The 26,042-nt window shown below is 36.2% G+C and overlaps 1 protein-coding gene and 1 long non-coding RNA gene across 3 annotated transcripts in view; one reads left to right on the plus strand and one right to left on the minus strand.

Annotated features, from left to right (window-relative positions):
• Positions 1 to 231: 231 nt before the first annotated feature.
• Msr1 (macrophage scavenger receptor 1) overlaps positions 232 to 26,042 on the minus strand; it is a 59,700-nt gene continuing 33,889 nt past the window's right edge. The window contains exons 9-10 of one of the 2 annotated variants that reach the window (XM_034520314.2): positions 8,782 to 8,970; positions 232 to 1,524 (exon numbers count right to left, since the gene is read on the minus strand). In XM_034520314.2, coding sequence (XP_034376205.2) covers positions 1,391 to 1,524; positions 8,782 to 8,970 — 323 coding nt within the window. In that variant the 3' untranslated portion in view covers positions 232 to 1,390. Of the gene's footprint in view, positions 1,525 to 8,781; positions 8,971 to 22,117; positions 24,668 to 26,042 lie in introns of those variants that run through there. The other variant, XM_034520313.2, reaches the window with a different exon arrangement.
• On the plus strand, positions 1,509 to 13,710 carry LOC143434683 (uncharacterized). The gene is made up of 3 exons (XR_013104385.1): positions 1,509 to 1,551; positions 10,800 to 10,849; positions 13,274 to 13,710. It is a non-coding gene; the product is annotated as an uncharacterized LOC143434683 (long non-coding RNA).

Raw genomic sequence — 26,042 nt, forward strand, 5'->3', positions numbered from 1 at the left:
ATGTTAAAGTAGTCTCTTAGTCTTACTCCTTGTCTCAGAATACAAATAGAATGGAGTCAGAGTAGTTGCGATGTGACACAAATGCCTCTTTTCAGTTCTTAATACAGTTCTTTTTTTTAAATTAATTTTTATTAGACATTCTATTTACATTTCAGATGTTATCCCCTTTCCCCATTTGCCCCTTACCCAGAAACCCCCATCTCATCCCCCTTCCTCCTGCTTTTATGAGGATGTGCCCCCACCCTCCCACTGACTCCAACCTCCCTGCCCTTGAATTTCCTCACACTGGGGCATTTAGCCTTCACAGGACCAAGGACCTCTTCTCCCACCTATACCCGACAAGGCCATCCTCCCCTACATATACAGCTGAAGCCATGGGTCCTTCCCTATGTGTTACCAGGATGGTGATTTAGACCCTGGGAGCTAAGGTTGGTTAGTATTGCTGCTCTCCCCATGGGGCCACAAATCCTTTCAGTTCCATCAGTCTTCTCTTTAACTCCTTCATTAGGAACCTTGTGATCAGTTCAGTGGTTGCTGTGAGCATCCTCCTCTGTATAAGTCGGGCTCTGGTAGAGCTCTAAGGAGACAGCTATATCAGGCTCCTATCAACATGTACTTAATTTATTCTGAAGCCTCTGTAAACTGGCCTTTAGAGTTTTCATTTTATTTATATACCCATTTATCTATTTATTTACCAATATAAGAATCTAAATTTCTATTAGAATATCCCACTAAGTTCTGATGATACTATTCTAGATCACCTATAGCCTATGACTAAGATTTTTTTCTCCATTCTTTCAGCAAATTCAACAATTTGATAAACTGCTGTCAGGTTTATTATAGTTACAACCCCACTTCTGGTAATAAAAAATTCTATTAGCTTTTCCCATTATTGCCATAAATGAAACTTGAGGAGAAAGAGCTTATTTTGATTCCTAGCTTCAAGTGGTCCATCTTGGTAACAGAAGCATGATGTAGATAGTAACATTGTGTTCACAGTCAGGAAGCAGAGAGAGATGAATTATGGTGCCCAACTCCCTTTCTTCTTCTATTTCAGTCTGCATCCCATGTCCATGGAACTGTGCTACCAACAATTTTACCTCCCTTAAACCTCTCTGGAAATGCCCTCATATATACAACTGTATTTTTGTCTTCCTGGGAAAATTCTGTTGGTTTGACAATCAACATTAACCATTACAAGAAGTTTGAATCCTTTATCTATAGACATAAAGTTTGATGTGTTTACGACCTTTTCCCACCTGCTTCAAATATTTCTTTTCGTTTACCAGTATTGTGAATCCATTTACTATTAAAATGATTTTAGTGGATCAGGGTAACAAAAATAGTTTTATGATAGCAATTTTATAAATGTGACTGAAAATAAGATATATTATGAAGTACAAGTGACCCCAGCATCTTCTTCATGTGAACAAACTAATACTCCCCATTGTCTGATTTTACAGTTTTCAATAGATGATTCTCTCCCAAAACACATCACTTCGTTCAGCCATATTGGACCAGTACCTGCAACAGTCAGATACATCTGCATTAGTAAGTGTGGTTAAGTGTTTATGATTGAATGAGACAAAGCAGTTAAGCCACTAATTAATTAAATAAAAAGTATTGGTTACTCCTGAGATAAAAGTAATGAGAATACAAAATTGGCCTTGCTGACTTAGAAAATGTCACAACCTGCAAGCTTATAAACTACTATACTTCAAAATAATGTAAAATTTATAAAAGCCCCTGCACAGTTCTGTGAAAGCTAAGATTATAGGATAATTGATGGTTTCCCTAAGAATGCACAGGATTTCATTGGCAATCTAAAAATAAGAAGGCTTTGATATCAGTGGATATATATATATAAAACTATGTGATGATTGAAGTGTTTCTCAATGTTGGAATTTTGATGCACACCTGGATCTGAAAATACTGGCAGGAAAAGAACTGTATGGAAGCAACTTCATTTTTTTCTACCTTCTAGCTAGTAGTATATTTCACTGAGCATTGTCTAGTTTACTGAATATACTGTCTTTCTAAATGAAACTGCCCTTATTGATTTACCAAAACACTTGTAAAACTATCCTATAAGGAAACCATGGGTTGAAGATAGTGTCGGTTTTAAGCACCAATATGTAGGAAAATGGTGAGTCTAAAACATGTTTACTTCCTCTGACGTCATTCACAGGTTTGTTATAATGAAAAAGAATTACTTACTGATAGACTACCTATCAAATATTTAATTTATAAATGAACAGACTAACATATTAACTAAAGACTATATTTTATCAATAAAAACAATTCTTTTTAAAAGGAAGTTGGATTATAAAAAAGATAAATTTAAAACTAAGTTCTCAGAAATATTTTTTCTTATGTTCACTGAAGAATTCTTTTCAATCTATCACTATGAATATTCTCCTTGCTTTTATCAAGATGTTTGAAAACATAAACTTGAGGAAACTTATAAACATGTACTTATATAAGGTTTGGTTGTCTGTGTCAGATTGCAAATCTCCAAATGAGTTTTCAAGAACAATATATAAATGGTGAATCACTAACATAATTGCATGGGAATGTGTGCATAAATAAACAAGCAGCTACTGGTAATGTTATAATGAATAGTGTGGATAACATAAGCTCTAAAACACAGATAAGGCTTTCCCATTATAAACAAAGCCACTCATTCCATGTGACAAAGATAGTATGGAAATCATTGATATTTTAGAATCATCTCTGAGCATCTCAAATACAATCAATGTTAATATCTGAAGGAGATGTACTGGGCAGGTTACATTAAAAGTTGGGCTGCATTTTGAAAACTCTTTAATTATACATTATGAACTATCAAAATACACACATTATCAGATCTATATTTTATGGTTATTTGTCAGGGTGTATGTTTAATGGAAAAAAATCTACAAGAGAGAAAGAGACTTTGTAAGATTTGTTATGGAAAATTTCTTTGAGGACTCATTTTTCCTTTGTTCCTAGAACAGAACAACCCCTCCCCCATAAATTACTGTGTTAATTTAAGATTTAAGTGATGAAGTAATTATAAATATTACATATTTTATGTAACAATAATAAAAAGGTTTTCTTAGTGCTTTGATTTATTTGTTTTCTTATTTTGTTTAATATGGTGGTCAAAAGGATTGAATCCAGGGTCTCCGGCATGCTAAAGACAAATGAACTGCTCCTGAGGTACACACTCAGTTTACAATGCTTCTATTAAAAAGGAGCAAAATATTTTGAGGATTCTTAGATATAAATGTAGCACTAATTAGCTGGATAATTCAAACATTTAAGTAGTGTCTACATAGCATTGTATTTTTGTGACTTGACTATTAAGACAAAAGAAATAATATAAGGAAATGCAATATGAAAACAGAAAGGTTGGCAAATACTTGTTAGTTCTCTGATTGTCAGTTGTGGTACAATCCTTTCTGTATTTGTAGGTATTTGTTTGTGTGTGTATTATCTTTATAGTACATCAAATCTTACAGAAAGTTCTAGAAAGTCCCCCAAGGGATACTAAAAAAAATGCAGGCAAAATAATAAAGCTGTATGGTCATTCCCATGCTACCATGGAATGAAGACAAAACAGAAAAATATATCAATCATATTTGTTACATGCAAATGTAAATAGAGAGAGTTGAAACTGGAGAAACCATGATTTTATTATCCTTCTGGAGAAAGGATAATGGAGAAGTTCATGACCCCTGTCCCCAGGCTACCTTGATAGTTTTTTTTCAGAATTATTTTATAGCTATACTCATTTGGCCCAGATCTTAGCAATATAGTTTTTGTCATTGAGGGGAAAAAAATTGAGAGTGAAAGGAATCTCATTGGTTGTAACTATTCCATGAAAAAAATAAAAAGAAATGGCATATTCAGTGTGCTATGACCAAGCCACTCATGGGTGCTAGTATACTGATACTTGAGGATGATAATGAAAACACAGGCTTACTCTTCAAGGACTGTTCATGTGACACAAGACACACTGTGGTTTGTTTGATTTGGTGCTTCACTGAATCTTTCACTAATATTCAAAAAGTTCATTTTTTGTTCTGTTCTTCTACTGAGAAATCATATAGAAGTAAGAACTTCACCCAAAGTCATACAGATTCCCTATGTCCAGTCTGCCTAGGGTCAATCAATATCCCTGCATTTCTCTGCATTTTTAGATTTAATCCTACCATGAATTTGTTTTGAGTGTAACAAAACTAAATCCATACTATTTTAGAAGGACCTTCTACCTGGGGGCTTCTTTTCTAGGTAGGTAAAACAGTTGATGTCACCAATGTAATAGCAGAGTTTATGTTTGCATCCACAACTCCTGATCATTATTCTAGACCTTATACTTAGGAGATGTAAAGGTGATAAAATATAAGATACCTTCAGTGACTATCGCCTTTACTAGTTGGAAAGGATTCAGTAACCATGGGAACATTTTGAGTGCTTGAAGATGCTATCCTAGGTATTCCTCCATATAATTCTGTTTACTCTTTAAGCCACTAGTTCTCAACCTGTGGTTTTCAACTCCCTTGGGGGCTGTAAATGATCCCTTCACAAGATCACCTAAGACCATTTGAAGATACAGGTATTTATACTATGATTCACATCAGTTATGAAGTAGAAACAAAAATAATTTTAATCACCACAAGAGGCAGTATTAAAGGGTCTCAGCATTAAAAAGGTTGAGAAATGCTGCTCTAAAATAAAATAAAGGCAATGCCTCCATTTCAGAACTAAAAACAAACTGAGATTCAGAGAACAAATTGCTACCACACAATAGCAATGAAAAGCCAAGTGAGAACATAAAGATATCAAAACACAGTAGATACTCACTACACAGAAGCTAAACAGAGGCAGGAAAATCATTCATACATATTTATTTTATTTTACATTAATATATTCAGAAATATTGAGCCGAAGGGGAATTTTATCTAATACATATGTCCCAGCTTATTCCAAATTGTTTTTTGCCTTTAAAAATTAATGCAAAGGTAGCATAGAATTTATAAAACTTAATCTTTATGCAAACCTAAAATATTAAAATGTAAGCTTGGTTTTGTTTCTTCAGGTACTAAAGTTATTCCAGGACTTCTACTGTTGTTGAGGTCACTGTTGGGTGTTTGTCCCTGATACATTTTTTTTACTCATAGGGAATGTATATAAATTGTGTGGAATTTAGTAGATTTATGCTCTGACCAAATTATTAGTCAACTGACCTAGCTACAGTTATCTACCAATTGTCTATCTATATATCTGTCACCTATCTACCTATTTGCTTACATATTATCTTTTTACCATACCTATTTATCCATACATATATACATTGGTTTCCATTGGAATTGATAGCTTTTAGAGAAAACAAAGAGGATGGCTAAGAGAAGTGCTTTACCAACAGGGCCTTTGCTCCAGCCTCTACACTTACAAAGTCTTTATGTAGAAGGATAATAGTTTAATAATTGAGTTACATTTCATTCGTCTTATTTTTAATTCATTAAAAGACAGGTCAAAGATGCAGGGTTGATTTTTGGTTGCCATCTCTCTCCTTTTGCATTTTTTAAAACATTTCTTTGGAAAATTAAATATGGAAATTGATAGCATTTAATATCAAAGTGCAGAATAGGCAGGTAAGAATGAGTAAGAGACAGTACTATAAGGAGAATTTTGCTTCTGTCCTACAGTTTGGAGCCCAGCACCCCTAACTTAGGGAAAGTTAAATAGTCACTTTGGTTTCAACTCTTCCTTTCCTGAGCAGATTCCAGGCAGTAACACCAGAGTCTAATAAAGTCTACCCTTGTTTGCTACAGAGTGGACACTGAAGCCAGGATATGAAGTTTTAATAAGGAACAGGTTCTCCCTCCTACAATGACAAACACCATATGACTCTCTGTGCTGCCTGAAACTCACTGGTTTTGTTTTCGCAGGCAAAGAAATACCATTCCACTTTTTGCAAACAGCACATGCAGATAAAAGAAACTATTTAAAGGAGCATGCTTAAGCTTTATTCCAATAAATCATTTTGCTTGTAGCTGCAAAACTAATTGTTCTTAAAGCTAACAAGGATTATCTCTGGTAAGCCAGGTTTGCTATTTTGAAACCAAGAAAAAAAAAGGGTAGGAAGAAAAGAGAAAATGAAAAAAAGTATGTGGACTGGAGGAAATTTTGGCCAGAACACTACATTCTGTCCGAAATGGGGATTATACAAAATGGATGATTTTCAACTTTGTTGTCTTTATTTAAATTTTGGTAGTTGTTGATAATATAAAATTAACTGAATTTTTTTTTTTATTTTCCCAAGCAAGTAATAAATAATTAAAACTCTCATGCACATTTGTCTTTTGATCTCTACCATTCACTCCTGTCTCTGGGTTTCCTTTTATGTCTCTATTGAGCTTTCAGAGTGGCCTTTTCCCCGTCCCTTGGGTGGAACTAGAAATTAAATGTGGAAAGATATTCTAACTGTGCAATAGAACAGAGTCTACATATCTTACGAGAATAAAATATTAAATTAAATAGTTCATGGTGTCAAATCCAAAAGTAGCTAACAGGGCTTGCTTGCCGGCCTTCTTTGATATGTAGATCACGACACAGAGTTTAAAATGTGTTCTTCTTAGAGATAATCATCTTGGTTCTATGTGTCTTCCCATCCCAGCATGTCTTCCTTTATTATTTAAAATTTTTTCCTAGTCATTCTTCAGTGGGTTGGTAGTGTGTTCTAGAGAACTGAGGCAAGACTTGTGCTGAGAGTGAGCAGTGTTGTCTGAGATCTCTTTTCACACGTTCTTACACAAAAAAAATCACATTTCCCTTTGTGACTCATGGAGTACCACTGATGTCACTGTGTGACATAATATTATTTTGATTCTACTTTCAAGCAAATGTACTTCTAGCTATCGAGAGTGTACTGCTTGGGAGCACAGCCCTCTGGACTGGCATTGTGAATTTCCAAATGTTGTAGAGTAAACTGCCCCTCTTCAGATTCAGAGGTCTGTTGTTTTAATTCCTCTCTGACATAAAAATAATCCATTGATGAAATGAAAGATTTCACTTTGAAAAGTATATTTAAAGGCAAGAGGATGATTAACCTCTGCAAGTATTGTTTTTGCTATTCTGTTTGTTTTATTTATTAGAGAGGTCTTGGTAAGTAGCCTAGGCCGGCCTTGCCTTCATCATATTCCTGCCTCAGCATCTCTAGTGCTCTGAGTATAGGCTCAGGACTCCATACTAGGTAAACTCACAGATACTGAGGGAGATTAAAAGTCCTGAAGGTATGATAGAGATGGTAAATTAATCCATTGTATATATAATCCATGTTAATCCATTGTATATATAACATTAAATATAGGATTCCTCAATTTCCTTTTTTTCTTCAATTCATATTTTCATAGCATAAGTTAAATGAAAATAGATAATCAGGGACCGAGTTTGTATACACAAACTCTGAACATCAAGACAATTACATTATGTACGGTTCCTTCACCACATTAGAACATGCATTTGAAGACTAAGAATCTGCCATCTCTGCTCAGATCAATCTTTTCTTACCTATTATGAGAGTTCATTTCAGTAAAGGATGTGATTGTGGTTGTCAGTATTATTAATGTGTATGTTTAGCATAAAATCAGGCTCACAGTCATCAATAAACTGTGGTGTCATATCAGTCATACCCTTTATAGGGATATAGAACATCTAATTTTATTCTAGTATTTAGATATGATAGTTTGACATATGTCCCATACTAAAATTTTGAATGAGAAAAAATGCTATTTTATCTTTATAATTTCAATACAGATTCCTTTCCATTTTTTTCTGATTGACCATGTGCATCTAGAATAATAAAGTTATAAAATCATGGAGGCTACACCTTATTTTTAGTCAAGTTCAGCTGCAGAGAAACTGATCATCAGATTTAAATACATTAACAAAAACAGTGTGCACTTGTTTCCCTAATCTCTTGTCATCAGATTCAAAGCCTTTGTAGATGTTTACTTACACATAAGACCTGATATAAGGTGCAGATTTAGGAAAAAAAAAAAAAAACCCCAAAAAACTGACAGTGAAAATTTCATGGCATACATTTAAATATATTTTCCAGTGAAAATTCTTTCCCTAATCCTTTAATGCAGTCATACAACTGGCTACTACCCTCAAGGTGAGATATATTAAAGTATATGTAGCCAAAGAATCATCTCATATTTTTCAGACTAAATAACAGAACCTCACTCCTATGGGACTCACACAAGGCTGGGGCCCTTCTCTTAGTCTTCCTAGGACAGATTGGAGCTCAACACAGACGTTGAACAGATGTTTCCAGAAATTCCAGAAACAGTTGTGCAAATTCATCTGCTAAGGATGAACCATGTTTTATCATTAACTCTCTCATCCCTATTTCTCATTATTTTCCTGGTCAATGCATGCACCACTTACTTTCTTAACAAACCGAATGAGCTTAAGTGAAATTTAAATATTATGTTATCAGGAAGCATGTCATATAGTATTTTTATATCTACTTTCTAGGATAGAATGATTCAAAACTTTTAGGCCGGATTCCTTTTCCTCCCCCCTACATGCTTCTGTACCTATTTGATTTCCAAATGGTTAGAAATTGCCTACTTTGGAGAATTTGGGCGATGGGCAGGAGGAGTTGGAAGAAAGAGGGAGGAGAGATAATGATGTGCATGAAATGCTCATGTATGAAATTCTCAAAAGAAAAATGTTTTAAAAGCCGTCTACTTTGATTTTTAAAGAAACAACTAGATTTCAGATTACCTTGCCCAAAGTGAGCTCTCTTGTGCACAGCTAGAACATCTTGGTATCCAAGACTCCGGCAGACGACTTGTCCAGCTCGTATATCCCAGCGATCGTCACAGATTGTGCCCCACTGGCCTTGGTGGAAGATCTCCACTCGGCCCTCATGGGGTCCACTACCATCAACCAGTCGAACTGTCTTAAGAGAGGCTATAACATGGGAAACAAAGACTGGTTATATTCACATTGTTTTGTTAATTTTTTTGCAGGAGTTGCGGTTGAACCTGGATCTTTTTTAATTCTTTTCCTGTTTTTTTTTTTTTCTTAAGAAAGTGTTTTGATACATTTATTTCTTCAATAAGTTAAATGATTGAAATAAATATTAAACTTTTTTCGCCACCTATTGGCAAAGAGTTTAACTACAAGCATTTTTTCATTGCAATGCTAAATTGAAGTTACATTTACATATATTAAAACACTTCAAAAATTGTTCCAACAACTTCGACGTTTGAGACATACAAATTAATTGCAATTATATATGTATATATATACACACATATATATGTATATATATGTGTGTATATATATACATATATATATATTCATGTTATTTGTAAAGTGTGTCACAGAGTATAATTACTGTCTTGCAATCCAATGATAGTTTAGATGATCAAGATCAGAAAGATACTGTACACCACAAAGGAGAAAGTAGAATGCCAAAGTGTGTATTCTATGGTAAAAAAAAAAAAGCATGTAGTTATGTTTAGAACTAGCAAGAACATTCCTTGCTATATAAATCGTAGATATCTTCCCACAAATGTTTACAGTTTCTCATTCCTCTGGGTGACAGGTATTAATGTCTTCAGTCTGATATATTGTCCATATACTAGTAAGTATAGCCTTCCACATATATCTATGGAAGCAATCCTAAATAAACCCAGTAAGTTGTATGTACACAAAATAAGAAAGTAAGAGAGAGTCAGACTGGGAAAGTGAATGGCAGGGGGGGGGAATAGTGGATCATGTAACACATGACCACAGCGCATCATATGTATAAACTGTCAGCGAATAACACAGCTGAATATACTCATGATAGATAATGACATCCTTCTCTCTGATAATCATAACAGGAAATGAGCAACTCAATGTAAAGGTATCCTTTCAATTAAATGTATGAATAATACTAAATTATGAATCAAGCTAGAGTGTGCTGGAGAGATTGTTCCGTGGTTAAGTGCACTTGTTTCTCTTCCAGAGAACCAGGGAGATCCATGATCCATTCTTAACTTCCACTTAGTGACTTACAACCAGCTATCACTCCAGTTCCAGGGGACCTGATGTCTCTGGCCTATGTGGGAAGAAGGCACACAAGTTGCTCAGACATACATGCAGGCAAAAATACATAAATTGAAAATAACAGTTCTCTAGTGTCCGAATAGAATCTATAGCTTTGGTTTTTAGAGTTTATTAAATGTAAGAATTATTCAGGTACATTTTCTTCTAATCTGAGTAAATTTTGCTGAAATAGTAAGTCAACAACATATGAAGAAAGTTGAAAATTTCCTAAACCATTTACTGAGCCACACGGAAGTATAACAGGTGGTGTGGCCTGTAGATAGACATTATTATAATTATGTTGTTGGTTCCATAGAATTAATGGAGCCACAGCACAAATCAATTCCTCACTCAAGCAAAATCTAAACTCTAAATATTCTTTTGAAATATAAATAACGTGCTGCAACAGAATCCAAACTCTCAACTGCTGAGAAAAATACATGAGTGACTCAGTCATTTATAGCAAGTGCCTAAGAAAATCAGAAAAGATTCAAAGGATGATCTTATAAAGCTTTCTATGCTATAGTTACATTGTTCCCAATAGTGTTGTGCCCCAGAGTTTAGTTTTATAAGTTTCAGAATATCCAACCATAATATATTTATCATTCATTCTATGGGCAAATCGACATATTCAAACATTTGACTATGCAAGTGAGGTTGTCCCCAAAGTTGTTTATGTATTTGTAATATTTTCTCCTCCACAGATGTCATTGATGGGCCTTCATTACCCTGGAGAAGTGGCTCTCAATTTTTGGTAAGCAGCAAAATTTCAAATTGCTTGCCTTGCATTTAGTAGGGCCTGAGTGGTTACTTTTGTTGCTGGCCCAACAACCACATATTGAGGAACATGAACTAGAAGATAACACTGTAGGAAAAAGACCTGTTATATTGGAAACAGCTCTTAGGACATTTATATCACCTATCTGAGGGTCAGCAGACATCCTAGAATATCAGGTGGCAGGATATAAGAGGTGGAGGATGAGAAGGAGTGTTGTCTTCTGGATATAATATGACCAAGGCAATTATGAACATAGAATCTGTGACTACCTGTACTACACTAGTGCACACATACCTCCACACACATAAACATGCATACACATCTACACATGACACACACTCACACACACACACACACACACACACAGAGGGGGAACAGAGACAGAGAGATATTTTGGACCTTATTTGGACAATGTGGATGGGGCATTGTCAAATGTTTTGAAATCTGTGGAGCCTAATGTTTCAACTGTTAGAGAGAAGAAAATATTATCCAATACTAATTAAATATAGCTAACTAAACACAATTATCTTTTCTGGGATTTGTGAAAAAAATGTTACTAAAACATATGCCATGCACTCAAAGTTAGTAAAATTTTTATGTTTAAAATAAACAATACAATCTTCAGAATTATTGCAAGTACAAAGTTTTTGTTTTCAAGATTTAAATATTTGATTTGATTTAAATAAATTATAATAAACTATCTTATATCAATGTGCCTGAATACACACACAGATATACACTCACACACACACACACAGACACACAGATACACAAACAGAGAGACACACAGACACACACACACAGAAACACACATACAGAAACACACACGCCGGGCGGTGGTGGTGCATGCCTTTAATCCCAGCACTTGGGAGGCAGAGGCAGGCAGATTTCTGAGTTTGAGGCTAGCCTTGTCTACAGAGTGAGTTCCAGGACAGCCAGAGCTACACAGAGAAACCCTGTCTTGAAAAACCAAAAAAATAAAAATAAAAACAGAAACACACACACACAGAAACACACACACATATATGTTTCAACACTTTCACATATAACATTTGTTCTTGCCAAACAGGGATTATTAATCTATTCTGAAAAGTTTCTGCAGGTAGACAATACCTGATGGATAGTTTTAGATAAGAATTTATCTGGCTTTCACTGTTTCCCCCAGTAATTTTCTTCTTCTACTTTGCTGATGCTCTTCTAAACTGGTAATAAAGATCTATGACCTGTGGGCATTTCCCACTTGCGGTCTGATCTTTAGATAAAGTTTTATTGGAATGTATTCACAACTATTATTTTATAGGTAATCTGCAGCTACCTTTAGTCTCCAACAGCATTAAGTGGAGAGGAACAGACACCACAGAACCTGCAAAACAAATGTGTGTTTCCTGATTACAGTGGCAGTTTGATTATTTTTAATAGCTACAAATACAATCCTCTAAGATGATGGAGGGTTGCAGCAAGGATATATCTGTTCAGTGACTCCTAGAGTAACTGAGGTTGTCATTTAAACCCTGACCACCTTAGAAAAATTATCCTGTATTCTCCTTCTCCTTCTTCTCCTTCTGCTTCTTCTCCTCCTTCTCCTCCTTCTCTTCTCCTTCCCTCTTCCCTCTTCCCTCTTCCCTCTTCTTCTTCTTCTTCTTCTTCTTCTTCTTCTTCTTCTTCTTCTTCTTCTTCTTCTTCTTCTTCTTCTTCTTCTTCTTCTTCTCTCTTTCCTCTTTCTCTTTTTCTCCTTCTCCCCTTCCTACTCCTTCCCCTCCTCCTCCCTTTTCTCCTCCTCCTTTTCTCCAGCCATGTAACTCTTCAATGTTTCAAATATGCCTCCACACCCATAGTTTCTGGGACTTCATCTGACATGTTCCTTGCTTTCCTCTCTGCCTTCCTTCTCAATTTTCCACCCTCTATTCCAGGTGTGCACAGATTTTTTTCCCTTCTAGATTCTGTTATTATTACTGGCCCATCTGGAAGCATTATCAACCCAAATAGGTTCCCCGCTTGATTTGGATCCTTAATAACTTCCCAGCACACTGCAGAACACATGAGGCAACCTAGGGCTCACATCGCACACAGTTATAAGACAGGTCATGTATGTGGATAAATAATGAGATTCTCTTGAATGAAGGGATTGAGAAGATGGGTAAATCAAATTGTTAAAAATTTTAAATAAGAAACAATAAAAGAATGGGATGTACTCTTTTTGAATTCTCTATACGAGGTGGTTTTTATGTGTAGGAAAAGTAAGTTATACCCTGACAAAAGTATTGATTTAAATTACATAGTTTTGAGCCCTATTATGGGAGTAACTGACTTTGCTGACTACTGCAAGCATCGCAGGGCATGGAGGCCAAGGGGAGCCTCTAGTCACCAACTGAACATATTTTAATATCTGATTCTCTCCAGCTCAGACCAAAGATCTGTTGCTTAGCTGCTGACGATTATCTTCTGACTAAATGTCAACACAGCTACCTCAAACACAAGGAGATCTGAACATGCGAGACAAGGGCCCTGTTCCCTGATGGAAAAACGGCAGATGAAGCCAAATAAAAAACGGGATTGTTTAGTTAATTCATTAATTAATTAATAAGAGAACATATACCGTTGCCTTTGAAAATACTCCACATTTGCTTTGATGTATGTCAATGTACTCAACTATGTCAAGTGTTCAATATGGTAAATATTGAGATTTTACAAATCCCAGTGTTGGAGCATCTGCGGCTACGTAGCACTTGTTTTCTGTAAATTGTCTTCCTTGTTTTCTGTAAATGGTCTTCCTTGTTTTCTTTGTTTAAAATGTATTTCACTTAAAGAAGAAAATGGAACATTTACACCAGTGGCAATAAATCCTCATCAGAGCTCTAAATGATGAAGTGCTTCATGTACAAATCTTTTCTTAAAGTTATAAATGACCAATGAAGAATGAATACTTTAGTTGCAGGCAGCTCTCAACTTACAATGGTTTGTCTTAATGGCCTTTTACTTTACATTTCTACAAAAGTGATACATATTCAGTAGAAAATGTTTGGATGTTTGACTTTGAGTTCTTTCTTTCTTTCTTTCTTTCTTTCTTTCTTTCTTTCTTTTTAAAGATTTATTTATTTTATGTATGTGAGTACAGAGTCACTCTCTTCAAAGACAACAAAAAAGGGCACTGGATCCCATTTACAGATGGTTGTGAGCCACTATGTGGTTGCAGGGAATTGAACTTAGGATCTCTGGAAGAGGAGTTGGTGTTCTTAACCACTAAGCCATCTCTCCAGCCCAAGTTTGTTTTTTTCTTTTATGGCAGTGACATGCAATCTCATATCCTCTAGAAATGCAGAAGAGCAGAAGGGGAAAACAGCACCCAGCCAGCCTTGAGTTCAGAGGGAAGGAAGTTATATGAGGATTGTGCATATACTTCCTCATTATCTACAGATATCATTTTCATTCTCTTAGATGCCCAAGAAGGGCTGGTGCTCATCCTCAGATGGAGAGAGATGTGTAAGAATCATTGGAATTATGTTTGGGAGAAGGTGGATCCAAAGATGTCTTTCCAAGGATTGCCATAACAAATGACTGTGGCTGTGTAGCTTAAAATAGAAATTCACAGATTAGGAGGCCATAAGACTGGAATCGGGGAGCTGTCGGGGCATCTGTTTTTCAAAGCTGGGTAGAATCTGTGCTTTCTTCTTCCAAGATTCTTGTATCTGTGCCAATTCTTGGTGGTTTTGGCTGTAGCTCCAATATTTCAGATCTTCTTTGGGTGTGTTCCCGTTTTTATAGATGAGCTCACCAAATTAGAGAGCACCTTAATCCCATATGAAGTAATCTTGGCTTAAATGTTGTATGCATGCAGTATTATAGATGAATAGTATGAAAGTACAATAGAATGAAATTAGTCATTATGTTGAAAATTATCCTCCGAAGTCATGGGTAGTAAGGGAACTTAAAAGGTAAGGGTTAGGGAGAAAATGCATTCCAAATTTGACCCTCTAGAGTAATGTTCTTAGTTGCTGTCAGCTCTGACAAGTTAGTACAGAGTTTCCTGACTTAAATGAAAATAAAATTCTCACAATTTACTGAGTGTTTATACCTTGAATTAGATTTGGAGGCAATTGAGAGACAATATACAGTTCTAGAGACAATATACAGTCCGAGTGGCATTATCTGATATATTTTGTTTATGTTTACAAATGTTTTTGTCTATGCAAATTATAATCAGACTGAGTTAATGGAACTGGTAGAAGACAAGTGTGTGTGTGTGTGTGTGTGTGCTCTTTATTACCTTGGTTTCTAATAGGAGTGCCATATTTATGGACCACTGCTGTACCTGGAAGTATTTAGAAAAAAGTATTTGAAGGCTCAAAAATCAACAGAAAACCTAGTCTTCTTACCAGAATAAATATAGTTGCCTCCATTTGTTTGACCTAGTCAAAGCAAAAACTCACTAAAAATATGAATATGGATTGTCTTGTTTTGTTCAGATAATAATAAGAGCAGAAAAAAATATGCCTACTGAATGGTGGATCTCAGTAAATGAGCTGTAAGTTAGATGGAGTTTTCAAACACTATTTTAAGAATACACCAAATGTCTATTCATCTGCAGGTGAGCCAGAGTCTTGAAAGGGATATTTATCTAGTCTGGAAGCTGAAGAGAGCAGTTTCTGGTCCCAACTGTGTTACCAACCAGACTTAAAACTATGGGCATGCAGTTCAACCATTGTCATTTTATTTTATTTTTATTTATTACCACAACCATCTCAGTATGAAACTGTGATGAGGTCTAACTTAAAAACACAGTGTGTTCCAATGAGGTCTGAGGGGTAAAGTTGGATCAAGGTTGACTACAATGTTGTCTTTGAGTTGAATATTAAGTGAGCCAAGTTTCCAAGTGCACAGACCAACTATACCTGTAAGCAGTTCTCACAGAGGTTTTTGTTTTAAAGGTTCTGACCACTCCTGAGCAAAGTGCAGGGATAGATTCGTTATGAGAATCAAGAGTGAACATTTCTGGTTTCTACTCAAAACCTCAGGGAACCCGGTGGACCAGGAGGAGGAAAGACTGCAGGAGTTAGAGGTGATAGAAGACACCAGGAAAGCATAGCCCACTGAATCAACTCAGACTGAAGTGGCAAGCATGGGGTCCACAAGGGTCTGTACCAGGTCTTCTGTGGATATGTTATGGCTGTTAGCTTACTGTTTTGTGGGACCCTTAACAGTAGGAGCAGGCACATCTCTAAGCCTTTGGCCTATTCTTATGACTCTTTTCCTCCTATTTGGTTGCCTTGCCCAGCCTCAATAGAAGGCCCTTTACCTTGTCTTATTGTATTTGGCTGTAGTCTCTTGGAACCTGAAATTTCTTTCTTTTTTTTTTTTTTTTCTGAAGTGAAATGGAGGGGAGTGTATCTGGGAGAGAAGGCAGCTGAGGGAGTTGTGGGGAGTGGAGAGGGGAGAAACTGGCTGGAATGTATTATACAAGAGAGAAATCTATTTTCAATTAAAAAATAAATGCATTGCAAAGTGCTGGGTGCAGTGGGAGATTATTCATTACATTGCTTCTTAAAGATTCTGATACCTGGCTTAATGCTTAGAAAACCATAATGGCAGCAGCAATGCACTACATAATAAAAAGCCATTGATCACGTTTCCCTCCCTAATTCCCCAAACAGCTCTTATGAAGCATCCACCCTAGCTCATGTCACAAACCTCATGAAAAGGGGTCTCTGTGTCAAGTCTGCTACAGTCATGAAACAGAATCCCCAGAGTTTATTTCTCTACATCCCACAGGCCATGAGTAACTTCTAAACCAGTGGCTACCGGGATGCATTGTGGTTACTTGATTATAACTCATTCCCACTGTGAGAGAATTCAACAGCTAAAATAGCTGTCCAATGTGTAATCAGCAAGATTGTTCCTAAATGTTATTGACACACACCGTGTGGTTGTTCAGTGTCTCGTTGTGTCGTTGTATCCTGGAGATTGTGAAAAGGAAATCATGTTTTCCTAACTCGTAGTCATTTAGAGCATTGTTAGGGAATGAGAACCCCCATCACTGAACACAGGAGACAAGAGTAAACTCAGGCCCCAAGTAGACATAATCAGAGGATGATTGAAGGGGTAAAAAAAAGTGGCAAGAAGTAAAGATAATATGGCTCAGCATGAAGCTATTGTCAACAAGGTGACGGATATGAAATCTAAGAGACATGTGAAGAGAGACTGAGTCTAGAAGATTTAGTTCAACTCTGGCATTATATTTGTTTTTGATGTCGACTTGACCCAAATGAGAATTGCCTGAGTAAGAACCTCACCTGAAGAGGTATCTTGATTGCTGTGAGAAGACCTGCCCTGGATGTGGGCAGTACCTTCTAGGACTAGCGTGGACAAAAAAGGATGTGACAGAAGAAAGTTCATCCTCCATCATGCTGCAGTGAATCTGCTCTGTTGCTGTTGCTGCTGCTGCTGCTTCCTTCACTGCCAGCAGAACCAGAATTTCCAAGCTTTGGTTCTGGACCATGGAAACTTTCAGGCTTCTAGTGCCAGATTGGGACTACGGAGGCACACAGCCTTGTAGAATAAGGAATTACTGGTTGTCTGCCTCTTCCCCACTGAGGGTCAGCCATTGTGAGACTGGTCCAGATGCTAAGGGACTCAGCCCCAATATGAGAGGAACTACCAGATTCTCAGCTTGCGGATGAGATTCTTGGTGCTATTATTATTTTAATGCGTCTCTCTCGCTCTCTCTCGCTCTCTCTCGCTCGCTCTCTCTCTCTCGCTCTCTCTCTCTCTCTCTCTCTCTCTGTGTGTGTGTGTGTGTTTGTGTGTGATTAGTTTTGTTTCTATAGAGAACCCCAATATATTCTGTCATGCCATTCATAAAATAAAATCTCTTGTAGAATTCTTGCATGAGACAATACATGTATTTCTTTAATGAGCTGGTTTTTGTTACTTTTCAGTTTCTTTCTTTCTTTCTTTCTTTCTTTCTTTTTTTTTTATTTTGTTGTTAATTGCTTTAAAAAAAAAATCCTCCCTACGTAACGTAAGCTGTCCTCAAATTTTCAGTCCTCCTGCCCCGGCCTCTGAAATGCTGAAATTACATTGAACCACCATTCTCAACCCTACTTACCTGCTCTCACAAATATATTGGTGAAAATTATTTGAGAAAGAATATAAGTGATAACCAAGGTCATTCTGTTTGACATTAATCTTTTAAAAATTGGTCATTGTATATTCAGGTAACAGTTATTATTTCATGAAATGGCATACTGTTAAAGACCATTACTGAGATTTAAAGTTACAAAATCAGTACAAAGCAAAGGCAAGTGAAATTATTCTTTGTAAGTTTTAGCACCAACATTACTACTCAGAGAGGTCTTAGAGAAAATGACCCTGCTGGCCCTTTAGGTTTTTACTCTAGTGTCCAGAACTGTGAATAAGACCAATCAGTTTATTCTGACAGTGCAAGAAGACCAGCTGGTTTCTCTTTTCCCCTTTCACTTAGGTTTTATTTATGTATCCAAAAATAAGAGCACAAATAAACACAACCATCTCAGTATGAAACTGTGATGAGGTCTAACTTAAAAACACAGTGTGTTCCAATGAGGTCTGAGGGGTAAAGTTGGATCAAGGTTGACTACAATGTTATCTTTGAGCTGAATATTAAGTGAGCCAAGTTTCCAAGTGCACAGACCAACTATACCTGTAAGCAGTTCTCACAGAGGTTTTTGTTTTAAAGGTTCTGACCACTCCTGAGCAAAGTGCAGGGATAGATTCATTATGAGAATCAAGAGTGAACATTTCTGGTTTCTACTCAAAGCCTCAGGGAACCCCGTGGACCAGGAGGAGGAAAGACTGCAGGAGTTAGAGGCGATAGAAGACACCAGGAGAGCATAGCCCACTGAATCAACTCAGACTGAAGTGGCAAGCATGGGGTCCACAAGGGTCTGTGCCAGGTCTTCTGTGGATATGTTATGGCTGTTAGCTTACTGTTTTGTGGGACCCTTAACAGTAGGAGCAGGCACATCTCTAAGCCTTTGGCCTATTCTTATGACTCTTTTCCTCCTATTTGGTTGCCTTGCCCAGCCTCAATAGAAGGGCCTTTAGAAATAGAAGGGCACAAATAGAAATAATCCAGTGGGCAGAAACTTGAAAAAACAAGACTTTCTTTAATTTTTAAATGAGAAATAAGGGTTGGTTAACCAGGTTGTGATTTTAACATATCAAAAATGTTCAAAAAGATCATCTTTTTAGCTAGCCATAGCAGGAGCATGCCTGTAATCCCAGCACTCAGGAAGCCAAGATAGGAGGATTATGATTTTGAGGGGAGGCTGAGCTATGTAGTGAGACTAATCTCAAAAATAAATAAATAAATAAATAAATAAATAAATAAAGTTTTTTATTTAAGGGTTTGAAATGAAGGTTAATATTGCCAATTTGACTAAAAGTAGAATTACTTGGGAGACAAACCTTTGGGAATGTGTGTATGGGTGTCTCTAGACTACATTAAATAAGGTAAAAAAGACCAACCACAGCTATGGGAGGCACCCCCACATTTTCTGGGCTTCCAGAAATGAATATAAAGGAGAAAAGAAGCTGAGCATCAATATGTTTCTCCCTGTGTTTCTTAATCATGGAGAAAATATGGCCAGATATCTCATGCTCAAATCTCCATAACATCTCTGCTATGGTATAAGACACCTTCAAACTGTCGGTCAAAACAAGCCTTTCTATAAGGCGCATTTATCAAAATAATGAGAAAGCTAATAGATGGTGCAATTCAGTGTCACAGCATTCGCCTAACTGCACAAGGCCTCAGCTTTGCTGCCATCTGAAAACAAATGTCTGACATTAAATTTTTAAAGTTTCAAAGTATTAAGGATCTACTAGATTCCTTAGTAAATGTTAATAAACTTTATTCAACTGGTTATTTTTGTGATTGGAACACCTGTGTTCTTTGGATGCATAGGTTGTATTCCTGTAGGTGACAGTGTGGTTATCAGAAATGGAGGGGCTGGGGATCATTGTGGAAGAAGAGGTGTAAAGAGTACATGATGATCGATGACCTTGTCTTCCACAATGATCCCTGATCCCTCGATTTCTGCATATAAGTCACAGTAGCTGTGACAGCATGCACAATACTTGTTCATGCTCAAGCCAAGCCTAATCATGCCACAGAGAGAAAGAATTTTGCAAGACGCTCCATTCCAAGCCCAGAAGTTGCAGACAATTGACAGCTGCTGAGAGAGAAAGTCCTGGTAAGTTGACCATGCTCTAGAAGTCATACCCATATGTGGGTAACACAAACTGGTCTTGATTTATATAGAGAGACACAAAACTGGGGTGGGTATGGAAGTAGGAGTAGATCTGGGAAGAGTTGGAAAGAGAGTAAATATGATCCAAACACATCATATCAAAGTCTCAAGAACTAATTACATAATTTAAAAAAAACTTGTATTAAAAAATAAATGTGAATTTCACAGGAGAGAGTTTCATTTAGATGATAGTTTATATTAGAACCTTTAACTATTTTACTAGAGTCTAATGAGTCATGCTGTCGACGACATGGAGTTTTATGAAAATATCGTGCATAGAAAACTGAGTATTGCATTCAGTCACACTTGACTTCACTCCAGAGGAAGTGAAACTTCAGACTCCCACAAAATATCATTAGGAAATACAGCCGTTTTGCTACATATTTTACATTGGAGATGTTTAAATTGCTTCACAATATTTCTGGAATTCACATATCTTACTCTAAAGTGTATTATGCAGGGTGTGAGGATTTAGGGGAGGAATGAAATAAGAGTAACTTTAGTACCCTAGGCAATGATTAAGAGTGAATGGCTTAAGCCTTAATGCAAGTGTACATAGGTGCCTTGGACATGCCCCGCGTAGTCCAGCTAACTGTTTTTCTAGGGAACTGATTTGAGACTAATTTCCTAACAGTAGCATGCTTCCAAACAAGACAGATTGAGGGAACCAAATAATAGGTTGCCAGCCTATTCTTATAAAGTGCTTTAATGTGAACAAATTATGTGATACTGTGTTCTTATAAAGCAGAATTTCTCAGTGTAGAACTGAAGGCACTGGCTCATAACTAGAGACGATATATAGGGAGATGCCCAGTTGCTCAGAGGTTTATGAAAGGATGGGAAGTGACATTCTGGGTATCTTTTCTCTATCCAAACCCATTCATGCTGGATAAATTTCAAATTTGCTAGTACAAATCCTGGATAGAATTATATTGACTTTCCCCACTTCTTACTGGATCTGGTGGAGTTCAGGCTCTGACAGTTAGTGGGAAAAGGAACTGAACAGGACAAGCTAACTATGTATGTTGCTGATCTAACTCTCTATTTATAAGACATTACAATAATATTATTAAGGCTATATTTATTGTGTTAGGAGAATGCTGTATGGTTTTATTAACATTCAGGGAACCCCAGGAAGTGATATACAAAACATAACGTTCATAAGTTGGTAGCATTTGTCTAATTTACTGAGAGCTGTTCTTGCTCAGGTATACTGGACCCTGTTTTGGTGGTTCATAACTAGTGCTACTGTGAAAAGCACACTCTGAAATTAAGAAAAAAGAGGCATCAAAGCAGTCGGTGAAACTGTAAAGTGTGAAAACTGAGTCAGTTACTGAAATAAAGGAAGACTATTTATTAGCAGGTAGCTCTTCCCAAGGCACCTGTAAGTAACTCTCATTAGTGATAATGGAAGTCTTGAGAGCACTTCCAGGAAGATGATGTGTCTGAGTAATAGACTCGGAGTGGAGAATGTGGGCTATACACACAGTAGTTATGCTGGTGGAAACATAAACACAGATGACTCAATAGTATACTTTTGGAATTTGACCTAATCTATACATTTTTACCTCCTTGAGATCTTCAAATTATAAGGCTCATTCTGGAAAATAGAACTGCTAATTACAATTCTACTATCTCTCTCCATTTTCATATTCAATATTTGTAGGGTTTATATGTATAAAATACTTGTCTAGTTTGGAACCATTTCACAGAGTTATGAGAATTTGAAAGCTGAGAGGTATAGCTTTGAATCTCTGCTGCTTTCCTTCATTAGCATAACATAGCCTTAGATTCCAGTTCATTAAATGTTGATAGAAATAGCGTTTATCCCACTGGCTTTCTGAGTATTAGATTTAAAAAGGCACGAAAAGCACCTAATACACAACAGGTATCCTCAGAATATCCATTATCATAATTAGTTAGTGATGGAAGAAGAATTTAACTTTAATCAACTGAATGTTTTAAGAAAGACCAGAAGTTTATTTAAGATCATGTTGAGTTTTCAGTATAAAACAAAGCAGATACATTCTTTTTCACATCATTGTTTGAGGTTCAAAAGAAGATGCCCAAAATTCACATTCTATCTCTCCTCTTGATCATGAGCAAAGCATGCTGACACACCGTGGATAAGCAACAGGACCCTTTTAAATGATGCCTCACTGTATTTACTTACATGGTTCCCTTACTTGATTGAAACATCCTTTCTAGTTAGCATGGAAACAGAACATACCATTTTTCACTTTTCATTATACATTATAAAAGATAAGATAATTGATGCTTCTGAGCAGGGAATTCAGCATTTATTTTTATCTAAAGAGAAAAATAGAGCCTTCTTGACTGATTTGGAAAGTTCAGGTCAATATTCTATACTTAATCATATATGTGTAGTTTTGAATGTAAAATGATTAAGAACTGAATTCCTACAATTTGTCTGCCAGCACATCTGGGATCAGGATCACTATGTATGAAGCCAAAATTGTCCACAGCAATGCCCCGGCACAAGAAAAGTGTCACCACACTCCACAGCACAGGACAATTAATGCTCAGGCACAAATCCAGGTTTCTCTAGATGTTTGCACAGAATAAGTAGTCTGTTACTACTGCAGACTCCCAGAATCACTTGCTAATTCCATCTTTCTTTGTCCTCAGGAGCATATTTCATCATGTCTTGGAGGCTTGGAGGCAGAGACACAACCTTGTACCAGTAATAATACCAATTTGTTGCTGTCCTTCCTAGAACGTGCTTGACAGAAATGTCTTGGGCTCAGGTTCTGTCCTGCATAGCCCAGACTTGTTTTATTAGTTTGACATTTTGTTCTGACCTCTGTCAACATATCTGGCCTCTGGTTTAGCTGCTTCTCTTATAACACTCTTCTGCTTTGCTAAGGCAAACTCACTGGCTTGTGTTCTGGGCACACATACATTGCTCCATATAACATAGAAATCTTGTATTATTCAACAACATCTCTCTTTTTTATTCAAGACGTACATTTGGCTCCTGGCATTTCCGTTTTTCTTTCAATCCTAATATGGTTAGAGATTTAACATGTCTGCATAAAACTAACAATGAACAGGTGTTCTGTTAAAAAAAGACTGCTGTGAACTCTTCTTGAGACTTTAAAGGTCTTCATAATTTTACAGACATTTTCACAGATATTTTGGCCCCCACAACAACCCTGTGAGGTAGGAATTGACATAATCATTAGCAGAGCATAAAATAGGAAAAGTGAGATATACATAGGCACACAATTAGTAATCTGCTTCTATCTTAATGCTGCAGACCTTAGAGCTTAGTGTTAAAGCTCAAAGGAAAGTCCTGAAAATTATGCTCTGTTTACTACAGAGAAGCAACAATATGGAAACAACATGGGATATTATATCTTTATTATTCCTGCATTTTGTTTTCTTTCGTTCTCTTGTTTTGTATTTTCTTAATATTATAACTTATACAAAGTATTTCCATTTCTGCTGAAATATTTATTTTCCAGTATATATACTTAAAATATAAAAGGCAAACAAATAAAGGGCTTTCTAGAATAAAAATAAGCACTGCTTTTTTATGATCATAACGTTTTTGTTTGAAATAGATAAGCAATTATTGAAAGAAAGTTTGGCTCTCATGCAAATATAAAACTATCCAAATTCAACTTTCATCTTTCTCTTTCATATATAGATTCATATATATTATATAATTATATACAGAGATCATATACATATATATAGAGAGATATATGCTTCGATTTGGGGAATAAGAAGGTAGGAAATTGAAGCAAGCAATAAAAATAAAGCTATTTTTAATATACTAGAGTACTAAAATTCTTTATCTCTTCTAAATATCTAAATAGCCCTGTTCTTTTCCTGGAATAGTTCTCCCTGGTTTGTTTATAACTGGCATATTTGTGTCTCCTAGGGATAATCAGTCTAATTAAGTTAGAAAAAAATATTTATAGCTGTTAAGTCAGGCTCCAATTGGTACACAACGAACTTATGCTAAATGTATTAGTGACTAAATGGATGGACAGATCTCTATTCCATCCCTATTTGTATTTGAGGAAAGTATCTTAAATTTCATGAACCAATATTTAATTAATCAATATCCAATTAAGCTTTTCCTAGAATCCAATGGGATTCTACACAGTTAGGTGAGGGCAACAGTAGAAGGTCTGAACGAGGCAGGAACATCTCTCAACTCAACATGTGGGGCATCTAGGTAAAGGGTGCCAGGGGATGAGGGTTATTGTAGCAGAGTGTATAATGATATATTTAAGGCAATGGAAGCCCAAACAGCACCCAGGGTCAGAAGAGGAAGTCATGGAGAAGGCAGGCATGGCATGACACAGGAACCAATGTCATTTGGAAGAGTTGCCAAAGAATCCCAGAAGTCACTTGTGCTGATGACTTGTCCAGAGGTGAAAGGTCTTTTAAGGAGATGATAGTAGAATGTTCTGCCCAGCCCAGCTGATCTTAAAGGGTCTTGCCCCAATATGATCAGGGAGTTATACTGATTCTGACATGCATATAAAAGAGGAAATCATGATTATTTTTTTAAATTTAAATCATTCCCAAAGTATAGAAAATGTACATTGAATTTGCTCAATACAAATTTTAAAGATTGCAATTAAAATGTGAAGACTTGGACAATTTATACAGAATAAGCTGTAGCACCATTTTTGAGGCACTCACCAGACTTCATTGTAAAATGCATACGTCCTTTGAACAATTGATTCTACTTCTAGTAAATCTATTTAATAATAGTCTCACAAACTGGCATATGCAATGTTGAGTGCAGCATTGCTTATTGACGCCAAATAAAAGCAAGCAAAAATTACTGACTATTCAAGAATAAGGAAATAAACAACTAATTTGAGGCAATTGTGCTGTCCCTGTAATTTAGGATGTCCATTCAATGAGAGAAAAAGGTCAAAGCACATGTGATTACTTATGAAACACAGAAAACCAGGACCTATTATGTTAGATGTATAAGAATATTATTATTTTTTCTTTGGGAGTACTTGGGAATTGCCTTTACATTATCCTTGGGGACACATGTAGAAGAATTCAGAGGCTGTACATGATCATATACAAAAAAATAGCTCTTACTGCTTTCTCAAAGATAGAACTCAATCCAAAATCGCCATGTAAATTTGTATTGTAACTTTCTAGACATAGCTGAAAAATTATTACAAGCATTTGGAACTGTGGGAAACAGAATGCAGCATGGCTTCTCAATATGTAGACTAAAAGTAGAGAAGTCCCTTACAAACCAAACTCAATTACAGTCATATTTCAAAGCTCAAAGAAAGACCCAGGGAAAGGAGATGAGAACAAAGTACTTTTTATAAAAGTATAAGAAAATAAAAATAGAATGAAAAGTGCACAGAAATTTGAAGACTCAGGGCTAAGAGATCAACTGAATTTAAATGGGATGGAAGAGAAAGGAGATAAAGGTGGTTAACAAGCATTCAACAGAAAACTGGCCACTTGAAAATATATACGCAAAGGAATGTGTTTATGTTGCCTTAATATGTCAAGAGCAGTGGGGAAAGTACTTAAGCTCTGAGAAATCCACCACTCCAATATGTTTTTCAACTTTAAAAATCACCATGGTGGTGTTAGACTCCAATGACTGACCACAATGATAACCTTATACTGTATAATCATGCCATCTGTATGTGGTATTAAGTTAAAATTATTTTGGATAACCATGATATGCTGATTCTATATTTTAAAAAATGATCACAACAGAAAAGTTTTTTTTTTTTTAAATAAAGACTTTACCATGATCTGTCTAACTGAATTAACAGAGTGTGGTTGTTGTTCCCACCAGACATACTCATAACAGCCGTTTCACATGTAGACTCAACTGGGAAGACAGAAGAGGC

The sequence above is a fragment of the Arvicanthis niloticus genome, chromosome 16 (assembly GCF_011762505.2).
Source record: "Arvicanthis niloticus isolate mArvNil1 chromosome 16, mArvNil1.pat.X, whole genome shotgun sequence".
Lineage (NCBI taxonomy): Eukaryota > Metazoa > Chordata > Mammalia > Rodentia > Muridae > Arvicanthis > Arvicanthis niloticus.